Source organism: Sturnira hondurensis, unplaced genomic scaffold (assembly GCF_014824575.4).
Source record: "Sturnira hondurensis isolate 20B ecotype Veracruz unplaced genomic scaffold, ASM1482457v3 Scaffold0008640, whole genome shotgun sequence".
In the NCBI taxonomy this organism is placed as follows: Eukaryota; Metazoa; Chordata; class Mammalia; order Chiroptera; family Phyllostomidae; genus Sturnira; species Sturnira hondurensis.
In genome coordinates, this window is record NW_028081271.1 from 1,048,074 (window position 1) to 1,062,668 (window position 14,595).

Here is a 14,595-nt window from a genome sequence, read left to right on the forward strand (position 1 = left end):
GACTCAGGAACAGAAAAATGAATGTAAATGTTTGTTCATTTTATTAGGGCTCTTTGTTATCCAAGCCTGAACTAAGTCGTCTAGTAACTTAGCAAGAAGATGAAATATTGAACTTAAACATGGTTCGTTAAATGATATAGACATTCCAGGTTATCATTTACATCTGATCTAATGTCTTTAGAATTTTATTAACATATTGGAGATTATCTGGGAACAATTTCTGATGCGGAATTTGAGAACCTTATCATTTACTGCTATTGCTGAAGAAGGGAAAAAAAAAGGAAACAGCAGACTCTTAAAGAACAGGGTTAACTGTCCTGACTGCACCCTCGGTAGGACAAGCCGGAAAAGGGAGGCAGAGACGAGTGACATGCTCTTGGTCGCAGTTCTGTGGCACTTCTTTCTAAGCCAGGAGTCCCTTCTCTCTAAGTTTCGGCTCACTCCTCTACAGAAAACAGGAGAAGTTTTCTTCTAAGCTTCCCTCACTCTTCTACAGAAACTCAGGCTGTCAAATGTGTGCTTCATTTCTAAAATCGGACCCTTGGAGCCGTGGTTTGGAAGCACCACCAATCTCATCCCATCTCTGCTCCCCATAAGAAATCACACTTCGCGCTGTCTCCCAGTGGGAACCTGTTGTCCATGTTATTGGAGGAAGGCGTGGATGATGCTCATGCCTCTTTTCTGATCAGTCAAGTTCAGGTGGCGAATGTTTTGCTTATGCCGCTCATTGTGGTTGTTACCCGTAAACATTTACACGTTTGTTTCTCATTTCATTTCCCACTACCAGTGCTCTCAGTTTCCACCGTGCGGGATGAGTGTGCTCCTCTCCCTGTCCTTACGTGACCTTCCTTCCCCTTTCCATCTCCCACCTTCTGTTATCTATATTTAAATTTTACTGTGGCACATGTATGGACGTGTACGGCTAGAGTCTGGTCTTCAGCCAGGTTAAACTTTGTGTTCGATTCCAACAATAGAAAGGATGATGTCAACTGTAGTGAGGGCTTTTCTGGCTTCCCACAGTTCATTCAAGGTGTGCAGTGTGTGTAGGAGCTGGAGTTTGCGTGGTGACTCTAAATGATGATCTGAGCGTTGAAAATCAGTAGCAGTGCTTCCATTACTCCGTGTCATCTGTGGGGGCGCAGTAAGGTGGCGGTGCAGAGATTTCGTAAGATATTAGGGTACGGACTGCCTGTTACCACATTCGAGGATGTGCCATTTCTTGCTAAGATCCATCCTGACTCTAAAAGAGCTTCTGCGGAGAACGAGATTCAGCTGCTCACACCAGACACCATCTTCCGTCACCTGGCAGCTGTTTGCCCTCTGGGGGTGAAAGGAGGCTGCGTGGGTGACCCTACTTTTGCTAAGCATCTGTGAGTGGACAGTTTCTTCTTTCACCTACCCAGAGCCCGTCTGAAGACTCCAGCCATTACCTGTAGAGCCAAAGAACATCGTCTACGTACCCTGACATCCCCAGGTATTTTTTTCCCTCCAGAAGTCTTTTTCTCTCTTAATTTTCTCCTTTACTTCCTCCCTTCTTTATTTTCCCTTGTTTCTCTCTCTCCCCTTTCACTCTTTTCCCCATCCCTCCTTTCCTTCTCTGTTGCTTTTTATTGTACTTTCTCTAATCAAGTTTGTTCTAGCCCCAGATATTTTTTTCAAATGTGGTTAGCATGCCGGGCCTGCTCTACCGCTGATCGTACTTAGCCCCCGAACCCCTGACTGGGAAGCCACTGCTTCCTGGGACCCACACCTCCCTCCCAAACCTCATGCTCACTTCGCTGCAGTACATCCTGAAGTAAACATCTTCAGACAAAATGCGGGCCCTGGCTGGTGTAGCTCAGTGGACTGAGCGCGGGCCTGCGAACCACACGATCGAGGTTCGATTCCCAGTCAGGGCACATGCCTGGGTTGCAGGCCAGTTCCCGGCAGGGGACTCATGAGAGGCAACCATACATTGATATCTCTCTCCTTCTCTCCTTCCCTTCCTCTCTAAAGATAAATAAATAAAATCTTTTAATAAAAAAAAATCTTCAGACAAAATGCATGGGAGGTATAAAATTTCTGAATTTACATATTTGTACAGATTTCATTTTAGCCCTTACTCTTGCTTGATCATTTACAATTTTTGATCATTTAATTTTTTTCCCCTGAAAAAATAAATCAAAAGTTGGTAGCTTGTTTCCCAGCATCCCATGCTTTGTACAGGAAGAGCCTGACGCTAGCCTGATCCTCATTGCCTGCATGTAAATACGATCTTTCCACGCGGGAGTTGTCAGAACCCCGAGCCTGACTGTGCGCTGCAGCCCAGGTAACGGGCTCAGCCAGCGTTTCTGTGCCCTTTCTGGGTGTGACAGTGTTGTGCTTGAGACGGGCCTCCCGCCACAATCCTGTAACGTTCCCATTTTAGAGAAGAGAAAACTCAGGCACGAAGGGGGAAGCTAATTGCCCAAGGACACACAGCCGAGTGACACAGGGTGTGGACCCAAACGGTTAACTCCCCGAGTGCCTGTAACATTCTGTGTGTGTCTGTGTGTAAAACACACTGCAATACCTCAAGACCATCTAGTCAATGATGTACCTGCAAACTACTTCTCCAGGGGAAAACGATCAATCAACCAAAGAAACAAAAAAAAGAAGCCCTATTTAGTAACGTCTGCTGACAGGTGTGGTGTAAAATCCCGCCACGCACCCCCTCCGCCACCACGGGAAGAGCATGCACCCCTGGGTCCCGCTGCTGAACATGGGCTCCACACAGCTCCGCTTTGGCCTCATTAGAACTAAACTGAGTGAACTTGGAACTTGTATCACCCGACACTGCTTTTATTCTGAACTTGTCTTCAGTTTCATTTTCCAGCAGCCGTACTTAGAATGAACAGAACAAGAAAGAAAGACAAATGATACTAGTTTTACTTAGGGATGGAAAGAAGTATTTTGACATTTATGGTGCTTTAAGGACTTTGCACACATTAGAAAGAGATAGATCGCTAGCCATTGGGAGAAACTGTGCTTTCCACACCTTCTCTAATACGATTTTCTTATAAATGTTACATATCGACACCCACGGTGCGTTGGAGAAAGCAACAGTGAATTACGGAAAATACACGAGCAACCACATGTAGGGCAGAGCAGGGGAAGGTGACGAGTTTCAGGAAGTTGCCCGGTTCTTTCCTGCACTGTCCATGCCTTCGAACTGGAAATGACTTCCTGTCCCTGTCCCTCAGAAGCGAACAGTGTGACCACGGCAGCGTTAGCTTCCATTACAGCCACTCGAAATGTGACGGTTACTTTAGCTTTCAAGTGGGTGTGCTCTCCTGGAACAGTGAAATATGGCCCCTCTTTACGGTGACGCGCGTTGTACAAGGAAACATTGGTCGTGGAGCACACAGGACTCTCGGACAGTTCCCACTTTTCCTGGACCTCATCATCTCACCTTTTTAACTTCCTAAGTCAGGAGTTGACAGTATACTAACATATAAAGAGCATAATACTCAAGAAAACAAACAAATTTTAACATGCCTTTTTAGAAACCTTTACAGGATCTAGGAATCTGTTTTTTCACAAAAAGACAGTATCGTGATATAAATAGGTCTTAATTCATCTGCATAACTAGTATCCCATTAGGACATATATTTATGTCACCAGTTTTTTTTCAAACGAATTTGATTAAACTATTAAGATCTTCAGTGAGTTCAATTAGGTGCCTAGCTCCAAATCCAGTCACCAAGCATCCGATGTAATGACACTTAAAAAGAGATTTAACAATGAAAAAGTATGGGGTTTAAAAAGTGCATTATAGTCTATGTATAATATCTCAATGAAAAATATATCATAGCCTATTACTTGCCTTCTGAAGCCAAGGAAGTCACGTGCTGGAACTGGAAATACACACTTTTTTTGTTCGCGGGTGTGCAGCACACACATACATCTCTAAAATCTCCGGGTCAGCACTCTTTAAGAGTGAATGAAGCTCTAGCAAGAACACTCTGAACAAGGGGAGGCAATCTGAAGTATCACTTGAGACTCCTCCCCGTTATCTGGTATGCACTGTTGAGGAGTACAGCCTGGTAAAATCTGAATTATATCGGTTACTACGTCATTCAAAGGAATAAGGTTAATGCGCCTGTGTTTTAGATGGGGTTCCTGGACAGGGGAAAGGACGGCTCGGAAATGTCATCCCAACGACTTCAAGGTCACTGTGTGAACCACCTCCCAGGGCTGCCCTTGGCCTTTGTTAAGCCTTCTTCAGGGTCTGCACTGCAATGTTTGTTCTTAACTCTCCTGCAGGTCTATAATGTGTTACTCCAAATGTGTCCGACACAGTGAATAAGGACACAATTAGAGATCAAATTCCCTAAATGATTTTCAGACGAAATTGTTCCTGCTAAATCTCAGTAGCTAAAACGTCTCAGATTTTTTTGACTAAAGAACCTGCATGATGATGCCCTATCAGAGGAACAGAACAAAGAAAGTCTACACTATTGTCCATCAGAAGACTGCTTGTGTTTTCTAACGCGTGCAAGAGAAAGAGCACCTTCATTATTAACAGCACCCTTCCCTCGTCAGGCTAGCAGGGAGCATCGTGTAAAACCGACCTTTGGTGATAAGAGACCCATCTCTGTCTGTACTGAAATTCAGTCACAACTAATCACACTCGGCCTCACCCTTACTTTTTTCTTGGGTCTAAAAAAACCTGGGTACTCTAATTATTTTAAGTAGCCACTTATAGATTATTTCTTTTGGCTTTAAGATATCACTATGGGAGTAAATCCCCACAGTAGCAATTCCTTAAAACAGTGAGTAGAAATCCAAATATCAACTCAAATGTAAACAACATCTAAAAGATATATATGTATACATATACATTCATTTTCAGGCTATATACAAAGCTCAAATAAAAGTAGATGATAAACAGTCATATATTAAAAGCAAAAGTGCTCCTTTAGCATAAGTTTATTTTTACACAGAGAATTTAGAAAACAGGAGGCACACACTCTGCAGTGAGAGTGGGTAACCTTTTCAGCTTTTGCTTCTTTCTTTTTTACATACGATGCCACCAGGACAAATGGATCAGATGCAGTCCACCTTCTCCTCCTTTGGCTGATTTTTTAGGGAATTATAAACCATGAAACGAAACTGGGTGAATGTAGGTAGTTTATTGCAAGCAGCACCTGCAGCCAAGAAAAGAGCAGTCATTTGGTTCCGGAATGCACACATTTACAAGCGATGCAGACGTCACCTGTTGTCCGCCTGGTGTCCAGCGAAGCCACACGGGGGGACGCTACGTCGTCTGCCTCACGTCTGCCTGCGGTCTGTGGCTGACAGACCACAAGAAAGTAGCAGTAGGGGAGCCATCTTTCTGAACCTCAGACTACAGGCTGATTTTTGGCTCTATACACATGCTCTCATTGCTGCTATTATTTATTCTGTTTTTACATTCTTTTCTTAGCAAAAAAAAAAAAAAAACAAAACAACTCAGGCACATGATTTAATTCCCGTGCCACTAACATATTCCTACCATTCCCCCATAATCCTCCTCTCCCCAGGATTCCTGTTTTTTTCTACCCTTCTATTCCCGTTGAAAGCGAGGAGGGTAATTTGTCGAGATGCTCTCAACCTAATCCAGTTCATCCTGGGCCGTGGATTCCTGCTGCCCCGGCTCCCTGTGCACAAACACCTGGAGGCCCCTTCTAACGCCGTCGCTTTCAATATAAGGAACTCGATTCATTGACAGTTACATAATTATCTTCTATAATTTTAAATTCAGCTGTAATTACATAATTATCATTTTAGATCCTATTACATCCAACTTCGAGCCTCTACAGGTTTATTTTTAAGAGGATATCAATGAAACTGACTTATTTTGTACATGAAGCCTTTCCCTCTCACAACTTATATTGACTTTCGCATCTTCGTACTTAGAAAAGAATAAGACATACTTCAAACGCATTTTTCAAATACAGAACTGTGGGAAGTAGAAAATCACAGAACAACAGTGAGCAGTGTGACCTTATAAATGACACTGGGCAGTGTGCTCCACAACTTCCCCAGCGGAAGATTCACGAATGAGGACCAGCCATGGCTGGTCTTGCAAATCTCTGAAATCGGAACTGCCTCACACGGAAGTCGGATGAAGCAAAGGACACGTCTCTGCACAAAACCAGTTCCGCCAATTCCTTTGGTTTACTAATCAGTAACACATTCCGTGCCTCTGAGCCCCAGAAAGATCGAAACGACGGGGGCATTTCCATGATGACTGGGGAAGAAGCAGGGAAGGTAATCTATCCATGTTTACTTCCAGTGAACAAACACCGCCGAGCAGACACGCCATTGCAGCGTGGACCGAAGGTGAAGCCAAACTGCACTGGGGTCAGAAGTCACAGGCCAGAGTGAGGAGCTAAAGGCGGTATCCCCGCCAGCAGTGCCCAACCAACAGAGGGTTTCGGGTGTACTGTTCAGCAATTTGTGAGTCTTAACGGATCGTCAGTTAACCTCTACCTAGTGCCTACCCAGTAGCATTCCTCTTGCCACCGTGTAGGAATAAAACACAACCACGGTATTTAAAAGTGTGTATTTCCATCAACATTTGCAAGTTCACACAAACACAAACTCCACATAAAACTCACCGTAACTTCCAGTCATGTTGGCACAGATAACAGCTCCAAAGAACATTGGAAAATACTTCTGAATTCTGGAAATCACTTTTTGGCAAGCTACGGTTGGGTTTTCTCCTCTTCTCATATATTCTACAGCTTGGTAGCTGATGTAAACAGAGGCAAAACTTGAGAATCACAAGATAAACTAACTCAGAATTTGGTTACCTTAAGCTGGAAATCTACAAGCATCAACACCATCACATTTGATAGCATGCATCAATGAATGGGACTCAGTACGTCTGCACAAGCAGCAACAGGCAGCGTGTGGACCTCGGTAGGATGTCTACCTTGTCAACTGCACCATCTGTCCGCTGCAGAGAAGGGCTGACACTTTCGGCTTTGACGGAGGTCATAAAGTATAGAGACTGTCCTCCAATAAGAAACGGGGCTGTGATCAATAGGGAAAACACGGCCTCGGACGGAACCTCGTGGTCATGATTATCTTCTGGTAGTTAATTACAGGCAGGGACTGTACTTTTGACTTCTGTCATCCACTACTGCAGTTGCTGTAGTCAGTGGCCTTGTGTAAATGGGTCCTAAGTACCCTCATCGGTGAGGCAGAGGCAGGAAGATCGTTCCATTTCAGAGGACGAGGGTTACTTAGTTTGAACAATTACATTATCAGCGTGATAGATAAAGGGTTGCCAGCGGCGTTTCTCCACTCACAACCCTTGTACACACCAATTTGGACTGCATGGCACCACCGTTAGTACCTATTTTGACAGACAGTTCCCCTCCAGAGATCTCAGAGAGGCACAAATGGGAGAAGTCACACCTTGGCAGAAAGCGCATCAGTATGTCCCCATCCCCGGTGGCCGCCGCGGCCCCAGCAGTGTCGTCCGCATAGGCTCCGGCTCCAGGAATTGGCGAATCTCCTATTCGACTTGGTGAGGACACAGCATGAAAATTTAGGATGGGAAATCACATGTACATACTAAGTCATTTTATGAGCTGTTTCAACAACAGCGGGTACTTCTACTTAGCTACTGATAACTGTCTGAAGTAATTTCTTCATCGGGGTGCAGGGAAAAGGATTTTCATAAACTTCAAGCTAGGTTTCCACACACCTTCGTTAATTATACAAGAATTAGATACCAGCTGGTTACATATCAAGGTGGCACAGATTGATAGTGACTATTCTATCGTGACCACCCTTATCATCTAATTTCTGGATTATCTCTACAGGTTCAAATTAGATTTTGCCACCCACAATCTATTTCTGCATCCTATCTAATGTGCCCAAATGGTACCCAGGTTTTTCCTTGTAACAACCCTTCAGCGCTCTTCCGGCACTCTGAAACGAAATCCAGAAACCCTTCACTGACTTAAGACCCCTTTCCCTGCCCCCGAGGCACGCAGTCCTTTTGCAGCCGGCTGGAGCCCTGAACCGAGGGGCACGCCTTCGGATCTGGCACGGCCCTGGCCAGCGTGTCCCCTGGCCCTCCTCAGCCCCAGGCTCAGCCCCCACCATGTCCCCGCGGGGCTCCCTAACTACCCCAGCCTGATCAGACCACCGCGGCCGTCCCTGGACTCTAAAGTCCGAGCCAGCCCTCCCCCTCCTTCCGCACGTAGCGGATCCTCATTTCTCTTCCTTCCCATTTGTTTCTCTCAGCCATGAGGGAGGGCTAGGCTTTGCTTCTGCCCCTTGCGTAGCGGCAGCACATACTGGTTTACACTCAGTGCACACTTGTGAGATGCGCCTTCCAGACACTGACCCGGGTATTTTGAATCTTATACCATTTGTAGATGTGCCAGCGGCAGCGCGTCCCGTCTCATGGATTACCACCATGCCTGGAATTCAACGAAACATCTTTGTAGGTATCAGCTCTAAAGTTTACCTCAAATATAACCAACTCATTCAACAGCCGGTGAAATCAATATCCTCTTTCATTAATTTCAGGTAGAGAACAACAGAAAACTTGGGAATACTGAAAATTACACCAGGTAAAACTCATCCTTTTTAATGACCTGGCTTCATAGTACCGTTTGGTGGGTACCCCATATTCTTCTTCCTCTTCAGTTTGCTGTGTTACTTCCCAATGCCTTTCAAAGGTAATGGCACAGAAAGTCACTGGTAGAGACTGACGGAAATTGTCAACCTCATAAACCAGAAAGATCACTTGAATGTAGCAAATAATGTCAGATTATTAAAGAACTAAATATAAATGAAAATTAGAAAATCCACCAGTGAAGGATCATCAGATATTAGGAGTTCTGTGTAAGATAACCTACTAAAATGGACACAGGTCTTCAGAAGATGCTAAGAGTGTGTGTGAGTGCAGAGTGAGGCATATAGATCTATAAATCTTACTTGTCAGTTAAAACAGAGTCACCTTCTGGCACATGTGTAGGGAAAACATTAGGAACTACAGAAGGGCAGTTACAAATGGCTTAGCCTTAACCAAAAAAACTGTATAAAAGGCAGCTTACCAATAGTGTCGTGGCCGTAATCATCTGTTTCCTTATAGGTGGAACCATCTTGCTTTAAGATACTAGGTGGTTTGTAAGGCCCACAGTATTTGGAAGCATCTGGTACAACATTCTGTAAACGAGATTTACGTTTTTATTTTTTAGAAACGGTGATTTTGGAAAGTGGCAAGTAGTTACATGCAATCACGAGACATTAGAAAGAAACCAAAAGGACATCTGGTAAGTGAAAGATAAGAATTAAAAGCCAACGATTAACTAAGTCTTGTGTGAACAGATGGATATAATTTTACTAAATACCTAGTCTAGTCTCAGATGCACATAATGTGGGATAGAAACCTACTTAGTCTGGAAAAGATTCCCCGTTTTTCTCTTTAGATGCCTAAAATTCTCTGCCTAAGGACAGACATAAGTGAAGATCTTTTGTTAGGTATTAATCCTCAGTGGAATTAGGTATGAGACCTGACCTTCAAGGTTCCTAATTTGTTCCCTGGCCAAAGAAGAATTATGAAATCTAAGGCAAAATCTACTTTAAAACCATCTTTTTTTTTTTCACAGCTAGGTTCATGTGCACCTATCCTAAATTCTATTCCCAGACTCTTTTAGAAATCAAAGACTTGAGAAAATAATCCAAATCCATAAACTCAGGTTGAACATGTGTATCAACATTAAACCAAGAAGCCCACTGTTCCTTTCTCGTCACTAGCTCACTAGGTGCCTCCCTGGCCTGGTTTTGCACAGCGGCCTCTCGCACGTACTCACCCCAGAGAGCCTGCAGTTACTGAAATGTAACTGGGATTTGGGGACAAAACAGATGAGAGACTACGACAGTCCCCAGTAAAACTCTGAATGGCAAACGCAAACTGACCTGTGCTCAAAGTCCCACTGATTTAAGGACAAGGGTCACCCTCGAGCGACAGGCCAGGTACCTAATCGTACACAACCTCCGGTCAAATGAGGACAAGATCCTGGGTACACTTCGCATAGATAAAGATCCAGGAAATGTTTGAGACCAGTGGTGTTTGATGTTTCAGACTTGGAAGCTTTCGTTCTAAGGAGACACAAGCGGAGCAGCTCGCACTGCGGCCGCCCCCTCTCCCCATGACGGAAGCTTCCACGCCCCCAAACTGTCACCAGGAACCAGCAGCTGTCCCCAGTGGACACGCCTTACGTGCAGTGCACTGAGGGGGCTTTCAGGGACCCCCAGGCCCAGAGTCACCGCTGGTTCTCAAGTGTAACAGGGTGCTCACCCGCCCCTTTGGCTCTGGGTAGACAACACAAGGCAGAAGGGAGGCCACTTAATATCTTCCATTTGCTTTTTAAACTTTAATATACATACCCTCCAACAATTTGGCTGGCAATTCCGAGCAAGCCAATCGGAATGAAGTGCTTGAGAAGTACTGGTAGACAAATCCTCATTGACAAACCCCATGCTTTCAGCAAACTGGGTGGCTGGTGGTTGGGAAGAAAAAGGGAAATTCGTTAACTGTGGCCTTCTAGACAAAATGCACGCACAGGAAATGTTGACGTTCAGCTGTCCCTGAAGTGGGAGGAGTGCACGAGGAGAATTTGGACAGGAAAAGTTTTAAGGCATCTGTTTTTAGATCTCAGCTTCCCTATGTCCTCCCCAAAACTGATTTGCTTCAGACCCTTGGGGGGTGTGTTGACAGCCGTCCTTACCTCCCCCTCCCCACAATCTCCCTTCTTCTACCCAGCCAAAGGCGCACCTCTCGCCAGAGAGGAGTCTTGCAGCTCCGACCAGGGAGCCACGCCCAGCGTGTAAACAGCTGAGGCTCCAAAGGGGCGGCTGGATTCCCCGGATGTCAGGGGGTTGTCAATTCGGTCTTTCAACAAAAGTGAAGACTTCCTCTCGGAGTCGCGAGCTAATACATGTGCACAGTTACGCTGACTATAGGTCACTGTATGATTTTGGGTGTAAACTTGGAATGCCACAGCAAAACTCCTTCTGCTCCCATCTTCTTCTGCTCATGCGCCCCGTGGGCCTTCCACCTCTCAAAAGGTCACACAGGGAGAGAAATGATGCTGAATCCCCTGTTGGCCCAGCAGGTCCCCATCTATAGCTAACAGGCTAATTTTTTAAAATCCCACTTTAAAGATGAAGAAAGTGAGAATTTAGAAGTTAGCTTATCTAAAGTGAAGTGGATAGGAAGCACAACAGCTGGAAGTTGAGCTTTGGTCGGCGTTTTCACACTATTGCGCACCGCGTCCTTGTCCCACAGGGCACACAGAAGACTAGATCCCTCAGCGTGGTGAGCGTGTACCTGACTCTCCTGCCAGAAGTGTGTGTGTGGTGTGTTCCAGGACTTTCCGGGCCACGCCGATGGCGTTTTTAATGCGTCTAAGATCTCCGACTGCTCCCACGTTCATCGTAGTACTGCCAGAAAAAAAATGCAGTAAGATTTAAGGCCTTTTCATAGATTCATAGATTTAAAAACACTGTTTTACTCCAAGCCTTCGTGTTCTGTATGATAAACACCAACTTCATGTAGGCGTCACAGCACATCCATGAAGTTCATACACGTTCCCACAATCACACATGAAGGGAGAAATCAAACACCAATTCACCATACCCTCGGACAGCACTCAAACCCTCCGTGCCTCCAGGCGCGTCTTTCACGCGGCTGTTCAAAGCGGTTTTAAGGCTTCCGGTCGGGCAAACCACAGCATTTGTGGGTGGCGGGTCAAGGACCCTGCACCGGATCAGAGACAGATTTTCTGTAGTTTGTGGGGTCTCCTGTGCTAAAGAGACTACCATCCTTCAAGTGATACTTCTGTGATTATTATTTTTTAATTGAGAGGAAAAGCAATTGTGATTGGAAAGGCCATGCCGTAAGCCAGGGGTTTTGACCCATAACAAGGCTTCCACAATCATCCATCCTGCTCTCAGCAGACGGCAGATAACGATACAGTAACTGCCAGGAAGCGAAGGCGCAGACACCCCGGGCCTGGAGCGCGTGCTCACCCGTCCATGATCATGGCGTCCAGCGTGGTTTCCCCAGCCTCGTCGGGGCTGCCCCCGAAGCCCACCGTGCCGTCACACTGCTCCTTCTCGCACTGGGCGCAGCCCATCTCCACGGCGTCCAGCGCGGAGCCACCGAACGCCAACGTCCGCCACGCTGTTGGCAAAGCCCCATAGTACTTGTTTACACTTGTCTATTTTTTTTTCAGTGCCAAAAGCAACAAGCCAGGAGGGTTTTGAGAACTCTTATGTTTACATTTTTTCACCTTTACTCTAAGTTAAATGGAATTTTTACTTAACTTTTAAATTGTTTTAATGTGGTCTTTATTATATATTTTTCCATTACCATTACCTCTCATAACCCCCTTTCCCCAGCAATCACCTCACTGTTGTCCACGTCCAGGGGTCCTTTTGAAAAGCAGTTTTTAAATCAGTGTATGAGATGCTACAAAGGAATAAGAGTGATACAAACAGCGGTATGGACCAAATTATGTAATACAACTAACTACCGTGAGGAATTCAAAGACTGGCCGCTGATGAAAAGTACGTTTTTTTTTCCACTTATTAATATATATTTCTACCCTGTGTGAGAAAAAGGTTTTGTCCTTCAAAGTTACAACTGAAGCTGCTGAAAGACATGTTTCACTGAAGTCATTAAATTACATCCTTAGTCGTGGCTGCATCATTAGATCATTAAACATATATGTATATCACTAATACTTTTATTGCCATAGCGTCTGTCACAGCATGTTTTAATAACAGTACCACAGGAGCAAATAATTCCAGTGTGGGCTTCACATGGATTGATTCATTTGATCTTCACGATAGCTTTCCAGGTAAGGACTATACAATGATTATCATTTTAAATAGGAGGAAGCAGACCCAGCGAGGTTGACGTTTTCAGTTATTCAACATCACACAGAGTCTAGCAGAGCCAGGTTTCAAAAGGAGCCATTTGGCTGCGGGGCCGGCTAGTAGCACCCTGTTGTGTGGAGCCCCACACCTTGAAAAGGGAAAAACAGAAAGTTTCTGATGGCCAATTTCTTTACTAATAAACAGAAAATTCCTTAAAGGGTAGACACTATTTTAGTAAACAATTTAAGTATTACTACTGGCCATACTGGCTTGAAAGTCTATTTTTTTAAGAGAACAAGTTATTTTAATTTTAGAGCGTGAGAAATATCAGTTTGTTGTTCCATTTATTCCTGCAATGCATCACAACCGCATTCATTGGCTGATTCTTGCATGTGCCCTGACCCTGGAGATCAAACTCATAACCAGCAACGTTAGTATATCAGGAGGACAGTTTAACCTAAAACGAGCTACCTAGCCAGGGCAGGGGAAAGTGTATTTTGAGAAGCTAAAGCCCCATACATCAACTCCCCTGCCTGGGCTGGTGCACTTTCTGTCTCATTATTGCTGGGAATTTGTTTCTTATGGTCTGCTTCCTCATTTTCTCTGAATGTATTCATTGCTTATAACATACAGGCTGAGCTCCACCAAATTCAGGAGCCAATTCTATCCCCAGAAAGTTAAATTAGCCTCTGAGGGGTTTGAAATTACTTTTGGGGTATTATGTCTTGAAGTGAATGAAACACACAGTAAGAAATCGGCAAGCTAATGGCAAGTACAGGATGACAGCAAAGCACAGAAGACGGGCGTCTATACTTCAGAATGGGTCCAAGGGCAGTACATCAGGGAAGGTACTTTAGCTTAACTGGCCTTCGATCTTGGCTGCAAATTAAAATCACTTTGGGAGCTTAAGACAAAACAAAACAAACAAAAAAACTAGATGTCTTGGTTCTGGCAGTTAAAGCAAGATCTCTGGAGGTGGAGCCCAGGCACTGATACATTTGACAAGCTCCGCAGACGATGCTAATGTACAGCGGAGATGGGAAGCTTGCATTCCAGGCAGCAAACACAGCATACCGATTTGTGTGTGGGTGGGGGGGCAGTAAGTGCAAAAATAATGTGCTTTTGGAGGGGGATTATTAGTCATTTGCAAAGGGAGTACGGGGTATTATTGAGGAAAACGGAGGGGTTAGAATGAAGAGGTAGAAAGGAGACAGACCATGAATAGACTGCTGTCAGGCATAGACTCCCTTGGGATAGGCTAAGCAGCGGGCGGAGGATATTTTGGAGCAGGGCTTGCACAGAAGGAGTAACCCTAAATGATGGGGATGGGAAAGTCGGCAGAGGTGAAGAGCACGGGGTAAGGGTCCACGGCACGAGACGCCTGTGTGGGAGACGCGCAGGGCCGCAAGATGAGCATGCGCAAAGCGTGGAGGGCAAGGCGCTGGACTGCTCCCCCCAGGACTTCCCGCAGGCAAACTTTCGCAGCCCAGTCCCCGCCCGCGGCCACCGTCCCGCACCTGCTTCGGTTGCATTCTTAAAAGGCCAAGTGTTGAGAACCAGCGGGAGGGGGCTGGAGCTGCGCGCGAGAGCTGGGCAGAGCAAGAGCTGCAGCAAGAGCAGAAGCTGCGACTTCCGCACCATGACTGCAGGACTCGCCCAGCGCCGGCGGGGTCGAGTCAG

The 14,595-nt window shown here is 45.4% G+C and overlaps 1 protein-coding gene across 1 annotated transcript; it reads right to left on the reverse strand.

The window, feature by feature from the left end:
* Positions 1 to 4,919: 4,919 nt before the first annotated feature.
* On the reverse strand, positions 4,920 to 14,595 carry AGA (aspartylglucosaminidase). The gene is made up of 9 exons (XM_037055126.1): positions 14,433 to 14,595; positions 12,064 to 12,217; positions 11,363 to 11,475; positions 10,420 to 10,532; positions 9,084 to 9,195; positions 8,369 to 8,444; positions 7,429 to 7,536; positions 6,624 to 6,757; positions 4,920 to 5,168 (listed from the first exon to the last, which is right to left on the reverse strand). The coding sequence occupies exons 1-9, from the start codon at positions 14,554 to 14,556 to the stop codon at positions 5,068 to 5,070; spliced, it is 1,035 nt and encodes a 344-aa protein (XP_036911021.1). The 5' UTR covers positions 14,557 to 14,595; the 3' UTR covers positions 4,920 to 5,067.

What these genes read in the sequence shown, in the direction of transcription:
- AGA (XM_037055126.1), bottom strand. Translation starts at nt 14,556, where the DNA reads ATGGTGCGGAAGTCGCAGCTTCTGCTCTTGCTGCAGCTCTTGCTCTGC. An exon ending in GCCAGCCAAATTGTTGGAGG is followed by an intron (nt 9,196 to 10,419) that starts GTATGTATATTA and finishes TCTCGTTTACAG; the next exon opens with AATGTTGTACCAGATGCTTC. An exon ending in CTGATGCGCTTTCTGCCAAG is followed by an intron (nt 6,758 to 7,428) that starts GTGTGACTTCTC and finishes TGTTTACATCAG; the next exon opens with CTACCAAGCTGTAGAATATA.